The sequence below is a fragment of the Cervus canadensis genome, chromosome 17, assembly GCF_019320065.1.
Source record: "Cervus canadensis isolate Bull #8, Minnesota chromosome 17, ASM1932006v1, whole genome shotgun sequence".
NCBI lineage: Eukaryota > Metazoa > Chordata > Mammalia > Artiodactyla > Cervidae > Cervus > Cervus canadensis.
The window spans coordinates 34,398,935-34,417,082 of NC_057402.1; the positions used below are offsets into that span (position 1 = coordinate 34,398,935).

The 18,148-nt window shown below is 43.8% G+C and overlaps 1 protein-coding gene across 2 annotated transcripts in view; it reads left to right on the forward strand.

The window, feature by feature from the left end:
- Positions 1 to 2,790: 2,790 nt before the first annotated feature.
- Positions 2,791 to 18,148, forward strand: part of ARID3B (AT-rich interaction domain 3B) — a 50,653-nt gene continuing 35,295 nt past the window's right edge. The window contains exons 1-2 of one of the 2 annotated variants that reach the window (XM_043490321.1): positions 2,791 to 2,942; positions 5,887 to 6,515. In XM_043490321.1, coding sequence (XP_043346256.1) covers positions 5,964 to 6,515 — 552 coding nt within the window. In that variant the 5' untranslated portion in view covers positions 2,791 to 2,942; positions 5,887 to 5,963. The remainder of the gene's footprint in view (positions 2,943 to 5,886; positions 6,516 to 18,148) is intronic. The other variant, XM_043490322.1, reaches the window with a different exon arrangement.

The window sequence follows — 18,148 nt, forward strand, 5'->3', positions numbered from 1 at the left end:
TGGACCCCAGGCTACCTCTCTGATCTCATCTCCTACCACTCTCCCCACACTGACTCTGTATCAGCTAGAGCGATCTCCTTGCTATTTCTATAGCATGTCAAGCACCCTCCTGCCTCAGAGCATTTAAATTTGCTTCTCCTGTCTAGAACTTGCTTTCCCTAGATATCCACATGGCACAGTCCCATCAGATCAATTCCATTTTCTTCTTAAGTGTCCCTTATCAATGAATCTTTCTCTAACATCTAAAATAGTAGCCACCTGAGACCACTGTTTAACCACTACCTTGCTTTGTTCTTTTTGGAATATATACAAACACACATATATTTGTTTTTCTGTCTCCCCACACTAGAAACCATCTTACTTGGGTTTCTCCTTGGAAAGAAAGTTATGACCAACCTACAAAGAATATTAAAAAGCAGATACATTACTTTGCCAACAAAGGTCCATCTAGTCAAGGCTATGGTTTTTCCAGTGGTCATGTATGGATGTGAGAGTTGGACTATAAAGAAAGCTGAGCACCTAAGAATTGATGCTTTTGAACTGTGGTGTTGGAGGAGACTTTTGAGAATCCCCTGGACTACAAGGAGACCCAACCAGTCCATCCTAAAGGAGATCAGTCCTGGGTGTTCATTGGAAGGACTGAAGTTGAAGCTGAAGCTCCAATACTTTGGCCACGTGATGCGAAGAGCTGACTCATTTGAAAAGACCCTGATGCTGGGAGGGATTGGGGGCAGGAGGAGAAGGGGACAACAGTGGATGAGATGGCTGGATGGCATCACCGACTCAATGAACATGGGTTTGGGTGAACTCCAGGAGTTGGTGATGGACAGGGAGGCCTGGCGTGCTGCGGTTCATGGGGTCGCAAAGAGTCAGACACAACTGAGCGACTGAACTGAACTGAACACTAGAAACATCCTTAAAAATTTTTGTTCATTGCTCAACAAGCACTTAGATGATGTCTCATCTGGCATATAGTTGTTCAATGAATATTTTTGATTGACTAACTTATAGGAGGCAGGGATAGGATGGGAACACATGCAGATTTATAGATTTGAGGGCATTCTACATTTTATATTACTTAGACAGTAGGATAATCAGGGAAGCAGTACAGGAAGCATAGGATTAGAGATTTGCAGACAGTGGAGAGCAATTTAACTAGAAACATATAATGAAATTTCCAGACACTGTTCAGAGCTCATTTAAGGTTGAAATTATTGTATTTAGTGATGCCAATCTGCTCAGCAGGACAATTTACTGTGACAAGATACAGGCATACAGAAGCATGTTAACCCATCAATCAATGATGGAGGACTTGTTTGGGGAAAAGAGGAGTGTTGGGGCAGGCTTAAGAGTACGAGGGGGGCTGTAATGATGTAACATTGAATTTAAGATGGATAAGGAGGGAACTGAAAAGTGGGAATTAAGTAGAAGCTTTCATCAGATTGGAGGTTCTTTTAATGTGAAAAAGACAGTTATGGTGATGTTCTTGAGCAGTCAAGCTCAAGGTTACCAGGCTGTTGTTGGATAGAGGGATGTTCGAATTACTGATTCCTAAAGGTCCGTCTAGTCAAGGCTATGGTTTTTCCAGTGGTCATGTATAGATGTGAGAGTTGGACTGTGAAGAAAGCTGAGCACCTAAGAATTGATGCTTTTGAACTGTGATGTTGAAGAAGACTCTTGAGAGTCCCTTGGACTCCAAGGAGATCCAACCAGCCCATCCTAAAGGAGATCAGTCCTGGGTGTTCATTGGAAGGACTGATGCTGAAGCTGAAACTCCAATACTTTGGCCACCTCAAGTTAAGAGCTGACTCATTGAAAAAGACCCTGATGCTGGGAGGGATTGGGGGCAGGAGGGGAAGGGGATGACAGAGGATGAGATGGTTGGATGGCATCACTGACTCGATGGACATGAGTTTGAGTAAACTCCGGGAGTTGGTGATGGACAGGGAGGCCTGACATGCTGTGATTCATGGGGTCGCAAAGAGTCGGACACGACTGAGCGACTGAACTGAACCGAACTGAACTGAACAGGACAGAATTTATGGTGACAAGATCCAGGTTTTTTGACTGGGATTGGGAGGCTGAGATAAGGGATGAAGTCTGCAAGTTAAATGAGTTGTCAGTGATTCTGAATTTATCAAGATGGTAGATGGTTATAGAAAGTAAGAAAAGGAGCTGGATGCACGTATTAACAGATCTTCACATAAGTGGTTAAACGGGTGGCAAAGTCTTAAGAGTAAGCGTAACAGAAGCAAGGGTTTTTACAAGAGGTGACAGTATTTGACACATTGCCCCCACTTCTGGAACCTGGGAAGTGAGAATACTAACCCATGTGAGAGAGTTCCAGGGGATGCTGAATCCTCAGAGGACACAGAAAAGCTAATCTGGAAGCGGGAATCTCAGAGGAAGAGCGGTTTGTAGGCAGGAGGCTGAGGAGGGGACCGGAGCAGCAGAAAACCCTGACACTTGTCCTTTACTTACCTTCCTCCCAACCTACCGCTAGCCCGCGTTACACCAACCCTCACAGCTAGAAAACTCACAGAAAAGGGAGCAAGAAGACCGGCTTTTTTCAACTCCCCGCGGAAGTGCTCTCACCGGAACTCCTCCGTGTTTGCGCTTTCCCATTGGCGGAAGCTTCTGCCAGCTTCCAGTAGCTTCCGCCCACGACTCAGTTGGGCGGAGCTTTCCCTGGAAGTCACTTCCGCTAAACCCCGCCCCTCGTTCCCTTTTTGGCCACTTCCGGTATCAGGCCCCGCCCATTCCTTGTGGCCCCGCCCCCTTCCCGCCCCGGGCCGGCAACCCGGCCCCGCGGCGCCGCTTCCGGTGCGGGCCCCGCCCCGGCTGTGGCCCCCGGCTGCGGAGAACTCCGAAACGCAGCTGCCGCGCCGGGGCCTGAGTGACCGCCTCCTGCGCCGCCGGCGGACCCGGAGCGCCCCGCACAGGTAAGCCGCGCGGGGTCCGTCTCCCTCAGCCTCGGCAGGAGCGGGTGCTGTGGCAGGTGGAGGAGACGGAGGAGTAGAAGGGAAGGCAGGTGTGTAGCGGCAGACGTGAAGGCGCGGGCCGGCGGAGCACTGGGGGCCGCGGAGGAAAAGTGAGAGCGCTGGGAGGAGCCCAGAAGCGCCCTCGCCCATTAGGGTGATTTGAGATAAAGGGATGGGAAGAGTGAGGGGCCCCTGGGAACGGAGAGAGCAAAGATAAGGTGGCGTTGGGACGATCTAAGAAGAGCCAGCGGATTGGCTTGGGGGTGGAGGGGGGCTTGGTAGAGGTAAAAGGGATAGAGTTGGTTTGGGGCGATGTAAAGAATGGCGGGGTAATGGATGTATGGGGTTAAAGGGGGCTGGCAGAGGGATCTGGCAGCTAAGGTAGAAGGAATGGTGGGCGAGGCGGGCTTCAAAGCTGCAAGGAGTCCGTTGCGCCCGTCTTGCAGGTCCGGGAACTTTAGGGGAAATGGGGGAGGGGGCCGTGTGAAGGGATGGAGTGGTTTAGATTTTTGAGACCTAAGTTTTCTAAAAGTAGGTAGGTGGTATTGTTGTTTGGATCTAGTAGCTGCTTAGGGTCAGAGGGAAGATGGGCTCTTTGGGGGAGGGTGTGCGCATCGAGTTGTAGAACTGAGTCATCTCAGTCTTCCTAAAGAGGCTGTGAGATACCCCCCACCCCTCCCGGCTGGGGACAGCATACAGAGAAGATGGTGCCACAAGAGGAGAAACAGTTGTTCGATGACTGGCAGGACTTGTTTGAAAAATTATCCCGCTTGTGATCGATTGATGTTGTAATGTTATAAGGAGAATGAAAATGATCACCGAATTCTTTGCTTTGCCTTATTCTTTTGTTTACTTTTCTTTGATGCAGATTGTTTTTATTTTAAATGAACACTTTTGGCGACTGGATTTAATGTGGGTGTTAACCTTTTCATGCTTTGTTACGCTATAAAAAGGTCTATAGCAGAATGAAAGTATTGCTGCAGGCATAACTCACACTTTCTAAAGTGCAAAGAGAGGAAGTAGAGGCAGTAAGAGGCAAATTGGAATTTGAATTTTTCACAGAATGCAAAAGACAAACGAAGTGCTTCTAAGATTAAACAGAAAATGAAAATTTTAAAATGTATTTTTTTGCCTAGCTTTAAAAGTTGTACCTTTTCAATATGTTAAAAAATAACAACAAAAAAACATAAATCCAAGCAGTTGATTTTGCTAGGGGTGTGATTACTTCCCCGTGAAATTTTGAAGATGCTAAGACATTTAGGTTTCGTTCTTTCTTTTTTTTAAAGTCTTTCTGCCCAATCCTTAAACAGTGGAACAGTGCATTTATCAAATTTATCAAGTCCCAACCTGTGCACTGCTGCTGCTTCTTTCATGTGATGATAGCAGTGTACACCATGTTGCAAGTCCTGTTCACCTAAAATTTGCCCATGCATAGTAATCCATTCAGTTGCGGAGACTTGCTGAGGAAACATAACTCAAGTGAGGTTTGCTGGGGGTGGGAGCCTGAAAAGGAAGAAGGGAAGAGGGGGGCTGGTTAGAGGAGGAGAGGGTGTGAAAGGGGTGTGTGTTTGGAGACTGATTGGTAAGAATGCTGATAAACCTGCCCCCAGAATACTTTTGGCCTGAAAGCCTTTCCTTTTTGTATTTGTCATAGAATGTCATAGAAGTGAATCAGAAAGAAAGGGGATGTGAAGAGATTTACTAGACTGTTTTTAAAAAAGAAGCTTTAAAAAAAAATTAAAAGTTTTTAAAAAAAGAGCTTTGACTTGTTTAGACGATATTGATACCTGTTTACAATTAATTAAAGCTTAAAAATCTCCAGAGGAATCCCCCCTCCCCTGTTTGTTTTTGAGTTGACGATTGCAATTTGAAACTCGGGCCTCCTTTCGTGTTTCATTCTTTCATGTTGTTGAAATTGGATTCTTTTTGATGCTATAATGTCCAGTTAGCATTGGCTAAGCCCACTCAAAAAGCAGGCTGGCCATTTATTCTGGAAAATTTTAAAAGTTTAAACCCAAGGGGAGTTTGCTAGGTTCTGCTTTTCTATGAGAAAAATCTTTGTGTCTGCCTAATAATTCTGTCTTGCTTTGATGGTAATATCTTTCTCTGATGGGCCTGGGAACATAAGCAATAGTCTCTTTCTTGTAGGCAGGCCCTTCTTTTCCTTTTTTATTGTGGTTTTCCTACTCACAACCTCTGTACCGTGCAAACCCAGTTGCTTTTTCAGTAATAAACAGATTAGTGTTTGATAATGTTGAGGAAGAGAATTAGAACACAGATGTTTGCAGGCTTCATGTCATCTAGGTTTACTTTGTTTTAAACCCACCAGTTGTCCAGCACTACTGGGATTCATCCCATATTTCTCCTCTTAAATCCTGTTCCTCTTCCTCACACTTTTTCTTACCCACCCACCCCAAACTCCTGCTGCTCAGGTTTACGGGCACATGTTTAATGTTGAGAACTCATGCCCTTTACTGGAGCAAAGAAAACGTCTTTTTTTCCCCTAAATTATTTAGTTATTTATTTTTGGCTGTGCTGGGTCATCATTGCTACACTTTCTCTAGTTGCGGTGTGCGGGCTTCTCGTTATGGTGCCTTCTCTTGTTGCAGAGCACAGGCTCTCCGGCACGCGAACTTCAGTAGTTGTGGCACCTGGGCTCAGCAGTTGTGGCTCCCGGGTTCTGGAGCCACAGGCTCAGTAGTTGCGGCGCACAGGCTTCGTTTCTCTGAGGCATGTGGGATCTTCCCAGACCGGGGATCGAACCCTGGTCTCCTGCCTTGGCATGCAGATTCTTTACCACTGAGCCACCAGGGAAGCCCAGAAAACCTTTTTGTACCTGTTTTACATCTTTTTTTTTTTTCCCCTTTCTTTCTCCATCTATGTGGTTTCTATTAATCACATAAAGGTTTAGACCCAGTGTGCCTGCCAGGCTGTGCCCAGGTTCGGAGCAATGCCAGTCTGTGGGTGAAACTCAAGGCAGTGATGGAGCCACTGCGCCCTCAGCAGAAGCAGCCGCCGCCGCCGCCACAGCCACCCCACCTGGCTCCTCTGCAGATGGATGCCAGAGAGAAGCAGGGGCAGCAGACGAGAGAAACCCCGTTCTTGTACGCCCAGAAGCTGGTCACACAGCAGACTCACCTTTCTGCCACACCTGGGAGGCCTTCGGGCAGCCCTGCCCTGGGTCCCTCAGCCAGAGTTCCACCAGCCACCGCGGTGGCCCGAGTTTTTGAACGGAGCAAGGTGAACTCAGAGCCTGAGGAAGAGGAAGGAGGTTTGGAAGGTGAGGATGGGGATGATGAAGTTGCAGAGGTGGCTGAGAAAGAGACCCAGGCTGCTTCAAAATATTTTCATGTGCAGAAGGTGGCTCGCCAAGACCCCAGAGCAGCCCCCTTACCTGGTCTGCTCCCAGCGCCGGGGCTCGCACCCCATGGACAGCAAGCTAAAGAAGACCATACCAAAGATGCTTCTAAGACCTCCGCTTCAGTCTCCACGGCAGGGCAGCCGGGCTGGAATCTGGATGAGCAGCTCAAGCAGGTCAGTCTTTTCTGCTTGGGGGCTTATTTGTTCCCCCAAAAGGCTAGTCAGGGAGGGGTACTGGACTGCCAGGGTCTGTGCCAGGCTGTGTCTTCTCAGCCTCCTTCAGTGACCAGCAGCCTAGACAGGGATAAACCTTGCGTTTTCCCCTCATAGTTGTTTTCTTGATTAGAGCAATGAAATGTGTAAGTTACTCCTAATATAGAGAGTTCCAAGTTTAATGGGAAAGGTTGTCAATACAGTCTTTTTTTGGGGGGAGGGGGTTGAGGAAGAATGAGGTTGCAACAGTGTTATGAGGGATATCTAAAAATGAGATGTATGACTCCAATTTCAGTTTTTCTAGTAGTAGTATGATAAGAGAACTGTCTTGCCTAAGATAGTGTCTTAGCCCCAGGCTAACCCAGGATCGAGCTTTTTAAGGGCAATTTTGTTGTTTTGCTGCTAAATGTGGCTGATGGGAAGCTGTTGCATTGTGTATATTTTCCAGCAAAGAGCCTTGTAGACATGATTTCATCTCACCCTTATTTTACCTCCTTTGAAACATGGAAGGGTAGACCTCACAATTTTCTTTTTATTTACTTATTTTGCTGTGCTGCTCGGCTTGCAGGATCTTAGTTCCCCAGCCAGGGATTGAACTCACGCCAGGCATTGAAAGCCCTGAGTCCTAACCACTGGACCACCAGGGAGGCTCTCACAGTTCTCTTTTTAGCCAAGGCAAGCTTCAGTGATTCCTACACAAGGCAGAGCTTGAGGGTCATCTAAGGAGAGCTCCAGAATAGTTTTAAAAAATGTAGACTCCAGGGTCTTAATAAATTAATTCAGGAGGTGGAGCCTAAGGAATCTGTGCTTTTTTCGCCTTCTGCTGCTTGTCTTCCTGACTTGCCACGCTCCTTTTCTTCACCCAAAGAATGGGAGTGATGATCAGTTCTTCCAGGCCAAGTGACTTGGTGTGAAGGCAGGGAGTTCATAATAAACCGGGTAATATTTGGGTACTCCCTGTAAGCACATATACTTCTTTTTTTTCCCTGAAAAATATTTACTTATTTATTTATTTGGCCTTGCCGGCTCTTAGTTGAGGCATATGGGGTTTTTAGTTGCAGCATGTGAACTCTTAGTTGCCGTATGCGGGATCTAATTCCCTGACCAGGGATGGAACCTGGGCCCTCTGTGTTGGGAGCTCAGAGTCTTGGCCCCTGGACCTCTAGGGAAGAGCGCAGCATGTATACTTCTTGTGGTCCAGTGATGCTGTTTAGAAATCAGTTGTGAAGAGCTGTGGATTTACACAGAGCAACCAAGAAGCCATATGAGAAAGTCCTTTGTAGGCTGAAAAATGAGCATCTTTGTATCCAGGAGCCTTACCTATGCAGTTGATCTGAGCTTTACAGTAGCAGTGTTTGCAGTAGGTTCCAGAGCCAGCAAAGTGGGTTCAAATACCATCTCTTCCATCTGTTACCCTTGTGATCTTTCAGTAGGGCTCCTAATTCCTTTGAGCCCTCTGTGAAATAAAAATACCGAAGCATACCTCCAAGGATGTTGTGAGGATTAACAGAACTAGCTCACGGTGGTAGTAATGCCCCAGGTGCTTTTTCATGCACACAGTGCCATCCTCCACTGCAGCTCCACAGACACACTCAGAAGCAGGGGAGACCCCGAGAAGCGCAGAGGTGTCCCCTCTGATCACCAGGAAGGTGGTGGCAGAGCTCGGACTAGGATCAGAGAGTCCTAACTTCCCCGACAGCAGCGGCCTGGCCGCCAGCCCAGACCCGCCTCCCGGCTGATTGCTTTGGTTTAGCAAAACATCTGTGACTTGCCGGCAGCCCCCGAACTGCTGTGTGGTTGGCAGAGTTCCACGCCGGCCGCTGAGTCAGCTCCTAGCGGGAGCCCGCCCTGACAGCACTGGGAAAGTTCAGGCCCGAGGCGGCTGGGCTGCCCCTGCCTTGGCAGCTGGCCAGCCTCTGCGTGTGTGCGGTCGTTCCTAGAAAGTGCAGCCTCGTGCGAGGAACAAGTGCAGCTCCAGTGCCTGTCTGTCTTCAGGAAGTGCAGCAGGTGTTGAGGTCAAGCCATGAGAGCCTTGAAAAAAGACACTCTGCAGAAGTGGCATGTGGGTACACACACGTGTGCGCCGTGGCCAGCACCCAGCGCCGGTTCTCAATAGCATCAGTCCCATGCCTGTGCAGCTCAGGGCTCAGGAGGCTGGCTGTTGGCTTCTGAAACCCTCTGAGTTCATTTTAAATTTCCAAGGCATACTCACTAATTATAGACTGCCTGACAGACCACTTGCCAGAATGTTTTTAAATGCCAGTGTGTGTGTGTGCGTTTAGTCGCTCAGTTGTGTCTGACTCTTTGCAACCCCATGGACTGTAGCCCACCGGGCTCCTCTGTCAATGGGGATTCTCCAGGCAGGAATAGTGGAGTGGGTTGCCATGCCCTCCTACAGGGGATCTTCCCAACCCAGGGATCGAACCTGGGTCTCCTTGGGTTCTCATTGCAGGCAGATTTTTTACCGTCTGAGCCACATAGCTGAGGCCTAATCTTTCACCCTAAATTTACCCTCCCCCTGAGTTTGGAGATTAGGGGGTCACGAGGTAAGAATGACTTTAAACTTCAGATGTGCATCTTCTTTTCTCCTTTTGAATTTAAATGTTCAAGATTGATTTGCTCTTTGCCCTCCCTTTGTCTAATCCTGCTTCTGAAAGTGGTAGTTAATGTGCTTGGGGACTTTAAAAACGTTTTAGTTGTGCTTTGGAAAGGGGACTAAAAAAATGATATGCCTAGGGAGAGCCTGTAGAAACTATTACAAACTAAAACTAGCTTTTTAAAAATTTATTATTATTATTCTTCAAAGTCTTGTTTCTTACTCATTTAACTTCTAGAGAGCAGAAAAAGATCTTATTAATGGGTGACAGTGTCCATTCTGTTCTTTCACACAACAGACTTTTACAGAAGCTTCTTGGGTCAGGCCCATACTCCAGGGGCTAAGGCCTCTGCTTCTCCCTTGAAGATCCTTCCAACTAGGTTTAGCAGAGGCAGTGTGGAAACCTCAAGGGGGATTGAGTCTTGGGTTGTGACAATTTTACTCTGTCCTGAGTCAGTTAAAGCCCAACTGCCCAATCTGAGCTCTGCTGCAGATATTTTAAAAGTTTTGTTTCAGGTATTCATATACCAAGATAAAGTTGATTTTGTCTGCAGCATAGCTAACATAGCTTGGTAAATCAACAGGAAAACTCAAAAGTATTTTAGAAGATTTAGGGGTGCTGTGGGGGGCTACAGCAGGCATCTGCCAACTGCAAAGCAAAATTTGAAAAGTTTAAGAGCTCCACAGATTATCTTTTGTTTCTGAAATCATTTTATAGCCTGTAAAGTCAAAATTATTTGATGTTTTCTCCTTGAAGAAACTCTTAGAAAATAATTCATTCTTAAGGAAGGCCTGGACTGTTAGAGAGTGGTATTCTCTGACACCAGAGTGATGGGTAGATGGATAATGCCATTGAACCAAGCTTCTAAAACCCATCAGATTTCATTGGGCAGAGTAAGTAATCGTAAAACAAGGCAACAAAGAGCTGAGTGTCCCATCTCTCAAGAGAGATCAATAGAACCCCATCAACATAGAACCAGCTAGGAGTGTTGCTGGCCCATTAGGGGTGGTCCTCTGTCCTTCTGGAAACAGAGCAGTTCAGGCAGTACAAGCTTTGTCTGTCTTGAGCCCCTATTAGTAAAGCCAAGTTTTCCAGAAGGGCATAGGATTCCTTCCTGTGGAATAGGAAGATAAGTGATGGCTTGATGGGCATATGGGAACCAGAGAGCATGTCTGATTTTCTGTGTACTGTGGCAGTCTCTTTGTTACTGAGCGTGAGAAGGAGGAAAGTTGACTGACTGCTTGGTCTCCAGAATCCACTACCAAGAGTTCCTCTGAGCAGTGAGGTGTGTTCTCTTGGGCTTAGCCTACTGCTCTGGGTTCATACTGCTTGTCTTTGGAACATTCAGTGCTTTTAATTTAAAGTTGTGCAAACTATTGCCTGAAAATAAATAAGATCGTTAGCTTTCTCCACTTTCTTTGTAGGTCTACTTTGCATGCCCTTAGGTTCTGTATTCATGGTGGAATCCATTTAGATCAGTGTTACTCAAATGGAGACTATCTCCTCACCCCTTCCCGCTCCTAGTGGGTGTTTGGCAGTGTTGGGAGATAGGTTCAGTTGTCATGACCGGGGCAGGTGGAGTTACCCTGCTGGCACAGAGTGTGTAGCGGCCAGGGATACTGCCAAACCTCCTGCAGTGCCCAGGACGATCCCCCACAACAGAGAATTACCTGGCCCCCAATGTCAGCAGTGCCAAGGTTGAGAAACCCTGCTCTAGATTGTGTAATTAGAAGACGAACAGAGACACTCTGCTTTCATCAGACACTGCCCAAGATGCTTCCTTTGTGTCTTGATCTTGGTAACTGAAGTGTTTGGCAACCTGGAGTTTTCTTCACTTCTGTTTTCAATATCCGTGTTGAGTTTGTATCTTCTCCCATCATCATGTGGGTGAACAGACTGTCCATTACTTGGAAAAGGATTGGGACCTACAACTTTGTGCTCTGTCAGTGCGTTCTTCCAGCCCAATGCTTCATGGTATCTAAGATGTCACTGTTGATTTGTGAGAGAACTTGGTTGCCCTTCTAGATATGAACCCCAAAAGGTCAAGGCATAAATACTCAGCAACCTTGTTATGTATTAAGAGATGCGATTATTAACTCAGCATTGGTTTTAGAACCTAAAGATGTGGGTTTAGATCCTGTCTCCAACGCTTGCTATATAGCGCTCTGGATGGAGGTCCTCTCCTACTATTCTGAACCCATGCTTCCATCTTTCCCAGAGGATGATAATCCTCTCTTGCCATCCTCAGGGAACAATTTTAAAGATATTACAAAGGTGGAAGAAGAGAATATGAGTGTGAAAAATCTTCCTAAAATGTGTGCCATGATGCAAAGGTTAGGTTGAATTGTCACTAGCGCCTAAATGCTTTTTGAAGCTGTCACTTTTCAGTTTTTACTACCTTTGTAGGGGTAAGATGTTGCATAAACTTTAGTGCTCTAAAACTGTGACCAAACTCTAGTATTCTGGGTTTCTCTGAAGCATTTCAGGATTATGTGAGCTAAAGCCATTGCATTCTTGAAGCTGCTTCTTTCCGTGTTAAAATAGGGATATTTCTCCTTTAGGTAAAAGTAAGCTTTATGTTGAATTCTTATAAATACTTGGTTAGGGACTTAACGACTCATCCCTTAATGTGTGTCTCCACTCCCATCCCTAGTTCCTAATTTTCAGGACTTGTTCCATCAGTGAGCCCATTTCCCTGACTCTTTAAGTCTCCTTTAATCAGTAAATCTGCCCAATTCAGTTGCTACCAGGGAAGAAGAAGTCACTTTTTATCTTTTTAATTTTTGTTTACTTATCTTTTGGCTGCGCGGGGTGGCTTGTAGAATCTTAGTTCCCCAACCGGGGATCACACACAGGCCTCAGCAGTGAAAGAACAGAATCCTAACCACTGGACTGCCGGGGAATTCCAGAGAAGTCACTTTTTAAAAGCTTTCCCTTGATTGCACATCTCCTTCCAGCACATTGTGTAGTCCAGATGGTCCCCCCGCTTGCCATAACAAAGCTTCTCAGAGGAATGGTTTGCACGCCTTACGTCACCTTCTACTCACTCCTCAACACACTTCAGTCTGGACTGTGTCTCTTGTGTATATCCCTGAAGCTCCTCTTGGTAAGGCCGCCCAGGGATCACCATCTTACTAAGCCCTGCCTGCCCTCCCCTCCTGTGATTTCTCTGCAGTATTCAATAGAATTCAGTGGGCTCCTCTCCTTGAAACATTTTCTTTTTTGCTTTCTGTAGCCCCATCCATTGGTTTAGTTTCTGTGATCTCTTTCTCTTCTGTCTAAACCTCTAGAACTCCAAGTTCCCCAGGGCTTAGTTTTAAACCCTCTTCTCTATATGCTTCCCCTGGGCAGTTTCTTTCACTTTCATGACTTTAAATACTATCCACAAGCCATTGAGTCCAATGTATATTGTTTGAGCCCGTGTTTCCATTCTGAGTTCAGTGGATGTTGTGTTAGATGTTTTATTGGTACCTCAAGTTTAATGCATATAACTCTTACTTTCTAACCTACTCCCCCACGATTATTTCCTCCTTTATTTTCCTTCACTATAAAGGGCATTTCTACCCACTTGGTCATTCAGAAACCTTAGCACTGACTGTCTCTGTATACCTCCTACTCTGTCACTGCATCTGGTGATGTCCATCACCAGGTCTTGTCAGTTCTTTCATCTAAATATCTAGAATCCTGCCACTTCTTTCCTCCACCATCACCTGCTTAATCCCAGCTACTTACTGCTAGAGCTATCAACAAGTTTGTGTGTCTTCCCTCCCCCAGTCTAATTCTCCACACAGCAGCTAGAGTGATCTAAAAACCAAATCAGATTATGTCACTCTTTTAATGCCCTTCAAGTTTTTTGGCAGTTGCTGTAATTGTAAAAGCCAGGACCTGCATAATCTGATCCTGCCTGCTTCTCCAGCCTTATTTTTGCCAATATCCTGACCTATCACTGTACTCCAGCCACCCTGGCCTTTGCATATGCTGGTTTTTCTGCCTAAAATGCTCCTACCCAGCCTTCCGTTTTCACTTTAAATGTCACTTTCTTGGAGGCACTATTAGTGTGGGTCATGTTATACCTCGGAGATATGGCAGATTTGGTTGTGAATATCACTGTGCAATAAAGTCACATGAATGTTTTGGTTTCCCGGTGCCTGTAAAAGTTGTGTTTACATTTTACTGTAGTCTGCTGCACTGCTAAGTGTGTGGTAGCATTATGTCTAGAAAAACAGTGTACATACCTTAATTTAAAAATGCTTTATTGATTAAAAAAAATACCATTATCTGAGCCTTTAGCAAACTGTAACCTTTTTGCAATAGTAACATCAAAGATCACTGATCACAGATCACCATAACAAATATAACAGTGATGAAAAAATTTTTAATATTTTGAGAACTACCAAAATGTGACCCAGAAGACATGAAGTGAGCAAAGGCTGTTGGGAAATGGCACCAATGGATGTGTTCAACTTGGGGTTCTCACAGACCTTCAGTTTGTTAAAAAAAAAAAAAAATGCAGTATCAGCAAAGCGCAGTAAAGCTGAGCACAATAAAATTAGGTTTGCCTGTATTGGCTATAATTGAACATTGCACTTTTATATTTGTGTGGTTTATTTGTTTGATGTCTGATTCCTGTACTCAGTGGTAAGCTCCAAGAGGATGGGGATGTGTTCTGCTTATCTCTGTGTCCTAGCACCAGCAGAATAATAGTAGATATTATTATGTGCTGCATAAATATTTGTTTCTTCTACTTTCTTTTAATTTGCTCTGTTTTTTTATGTGAATAGCACCATTTCATTTCTTTGAAAAAAAATACTATTTTTTAGAGCAGTTTTAGTCTCACAGCAAAATTGAGCAGAAAGTACAGTGATTTTTCATATACTCCCTGCCCCCACACATGCCCACCGTGCACCAGAGTGCTGCATTTGTTACAGTTGATGAACCAACAGTGCCACATCATTATCACCCAGAGTCCATCGTTTTACACTAGGGTTCACTCTTGTTGCACATTCTGTGGGCTTTGACAAACATGTGCCGTGAATCCACCGTTACAGTAACAAACAGAATAGTTCTGCTGCCCCCCGAATCCTCTGTGCTCCACCTATTCATTCCAGCCTTTTCAGAGTGACTGCTTTCACTTAGTATTAATAGTATGCATTTAAGTTTTCTCCATGTCTTTTCATGGCTTGGTAGCTCCTTTCTTTTTAGCACCAAATAATATTCCATTTTCTCTATGGCCGCAGTTGATCCATTCATCTACTGAAGGACATCATGGTTGCTTCTAAGTTTTGTCATGTATGAATAAAGCTACCATAAACATCTGTGTGTAGGTTTTTGGTAGACAGAAGTTTTGAACCCATTTATATTAACAACAAGGAGCATGATTGCTGGATTGTGTTGAAAGAATGTGTTTAATTTTGTAAGAAACTGCCAAACTGTCTTCCAAGAGTGGCTGTACCCTTTTGCGTTCCTACCAGTAATGAATGAGAATTCCTGTTGCTCCACATCCTTATCAGCGTGTGTTAGTATCAGTGTAGGGGATTTTTTTCTAATTGACGTTTTCATTGAGATGATTGTATATTCACATGCAGTTCTAAGAAATAATTTAGAGAGATCCTATACACTTTGTCCAGTTTCCCCCAATGGTAACATTTCATAAAACTGTAGTATATGTTGACAATCTGGATCTTGATATTGATGGGATCCACTGATCTTATTTAGATTTCCTAAATTTTACTTGTACTCTGTGTGTCTGTCCTGCTTTTTAACCCTCTTTCATTATGTGTTTAACACATCTTCTGAAATTCTTGTTACTTAACAAAAATGCATTTGAAGCTGCTGATTTCTCTCAAGGTTGTGCCTTTGCTGTATCCCACAAGTTTTGATGTTCAGTGCTTCCATTGGTTAGTACAAAATCTCGGTTGTGATTGCTTCTTTAACCTGTGGGTTTTTTCAAAAGTTTTTTTTTTGTTTATGAATATGTGAGTTTTATCTTTTAAAAATATATTATTTTATAAATGTTTAATTAAGCTCTAACCATTGGTGTTAGAGAACTGGTGTACTGTCAATTTTCTGGAACTCGTTATGATGTCCTTTGTGTTGACCTTATATATGATCAGTTTTTATAAATTCTTCATGTGTGCTTGGAAAGAATGTGTACTGTTTATTTGATAGACATGGGGTTGTGGGTTTTTTTTTTTTTTTTTTTTTTTTTAATTTATTTTTTTTTTATTAGTTGGAGGCTAATTACTTCACAACATTTCAGTGGGTTTTGTCCTACATTGATATGAATCAGCCATAGATTTACACGTATTCCCCATCCCGATCCCCCCTCCCACCTCCCTCTCCACCCGATTCCTCTGGGTCTTCCCAGTGCACCAGGCCCGAGCACTTCTCATGCATCCCACCTGGGCTGGTGGTCTGTTTCGCCATAGATAATATACATGCTGTTCTTTTGAAACATCCCACCCTCACCTTCTCCAACAGAGTTCAAAAGTCTGTTCTGTATTTCTGTGTCTCTTTTTCTGTTTTGCATATAGGGTTATCATTACCATCTTTCTAAATTCCATATATATGTGTTAGTATGCTGTAATGTTCTTTATCTTCTGGCTTACTTCACTCTGTATAATGGGCTCCAGTTTCATCCATCTCATTAGAACTGATTCAAATGAATTCTTTTTAACAGCTGAGTAATATTCCATGGTGAATATGTACCACAGCTTCCTTATCCATTCATCTGCTGATGGGGATCTAGGTTGCTTCTATGTCCTGGCTATTATAAACAGTGCTGCGATGAACATTGGGGTGCATGTGTCTCTTTCAGATCTGGTTTCCTCAGTGTGTATGCCCAGAAGTGGATTGCTGGGTCATATGGCAGTTCTATTTCCAGTTTTTTAAGAAATCTCCACACTGTTTTCCATAGTGGCTGTACTAGTTTGCATTCCCACCAACAGTGTAAGAGGGTTCCCTTTTCTCCACACCCTCTCCAGCATTTATTGCTTGTAGACTTTTGGATAGCAGCCATCCTGACTGGCGTGTAATGGTACCTCATTGTGGTTTTGATTTGCATTTCTCTAATAATGAGTGATGTTGAGCATCTTTTCATGTGTTTGTTAGCCATCTGTGTGTCGTCTTTGGAGAAATGTCTAGACATGGGGTTGTATATCTGTCTGTTGGATCAAGCTTTTGAATTGTGTTATTCATGTCTTTCTTATCCTTACTAAGCTGTGTTTGTGTGATCACTTTCAGAAAGAGGTGAATTAAAATAATCCAGTGTAAGACTGGCTTTCTTTTGGTTAGTATCTTGAGACCACATGTAAAAGACTTAAAAGTCTCTGTCTTTTTTATTAGGTTAATTTAATCCATGTAGTTAGTGAAAGTGAAAGCCACTTATGTCCCACTTTTTGCGACCCAGGCTAGAATACTGGAGTGGGTAGCCTTTCCCTTCTCTTGGGGATCTTCCCAACCCAGGGATCAAACCCAGGTCTCTTGCATTGCAGGCGGATTCTTTACCAACTGAGCTATTGGGGAAGCCATGTAGTTATTAGGACGGTGATGCATGTTTACCTATTTCTGCCTTCTAACTTTGAATCTCCAGTTTAACTCTACTTTTACTTTGATTCTTGTTTTTTCCTTTTCTATCTTTTGTTCATTTGATTGAATTTTCTTTAATCAATCTTTTTCTCTTTTACTGGCTTAGAAATTATGCTTTTTTTTTTTTTAAACCTCACCATTACTTTTTGCATGACATTCTTTCCCTTTGACTGTCTTCTTCCCTTATGGTTCAGCTGGTAAAGAATCTGCCTGCAATGCCAGAGACATGGGTTCAATCCCTGGGTTGAGAAGATCCCCTGGAAAGGGAAAGGCTACCCACTCCAGTATTCTGTCCTGGAGAATCCCATGGGCTGTATAGTCCATGGGGTGGCAGAGAGTTGGAAACGACTGAGCGACTTTCACTTTCATCCTTTCCTTGTTTAGTAACTCTATATACAGTAAGCTCAGTCTTGGTACTGAAAAAATTTCTTCTAGATATATGTCTTTCTTTATCTTGCCTCTATTCCTGTACCATTGTTCATAGCTTTAGATTCTAGAGTGACCGTTATTTGCCTTAACACTTTGAGGATATGGTCCCATTTATCTCCTAGTAACTATTTTTGCTATTGAGAAGTCTATTGTCAGTTTAATTGTCACCTTTGTGAATCTTTTTTCCCTCTTTTTTAGCTTCAACATTTTTTCTGACTCTGCTGTTTTGCATTTGTATTATAGTAGTGTTCTGGATTTGAACATATTTTTATTTACCCGACCTGGGCCTTAATCTGCTCCTTCAACTTGATGTTTCCTTCCCACCTTGGCTCCTCTTTTTCCTTGACCACTATTCTACTAGAAGTATTTGAACCTTCTTTTTAGCCTTCCTAGTAGCTTTTCTTTTATAACCTCATCTCTTTATGTCTTTCTCCTGCATTCTGGAATATTTTCACATTCTGTTTTCCAGTGTCTGATTCTCTCTTCAGCTCTGTCTACTACTTAACCAAAAAAAATGGTTATCTTAATACCATGTTTTAATTTCTGTTCTCTTTTTTTGGTTTAAAAAAACTGCCTCTTCTTACCATATGGTTTCTATTTCTTCCTTTAGCTCTTTGAACTTCTTTAACTTTTAAAAAACTTTTTATTATGGACTTGCTAAAAACTTTTTATTATGAGAATTTCATATATACAAAAGAAGAAAAGGATAATGAACCACCTGTGTCCTTTGCCCAGCTTTCAACAGTTACCAGCATTCTGCCATTCTTTCAGCATGCTTGTTTTAAAGATGCTTTTAGATTATTATTATCTCTGATTCTTGGAGTGCAAGTCCTCCTTTTGTCATGTCACTCTCCCCTCTGATGGTTTATTTCCTCTTGCAGTGGTTTGTTTTTGTTTTTCAGCGTAAGCCTATTTTGAGTTGGGATTAGTTTCCATGGGATTCCCATGTGTTTTGGATTATGGAAGTATTCTGAAGGGGAG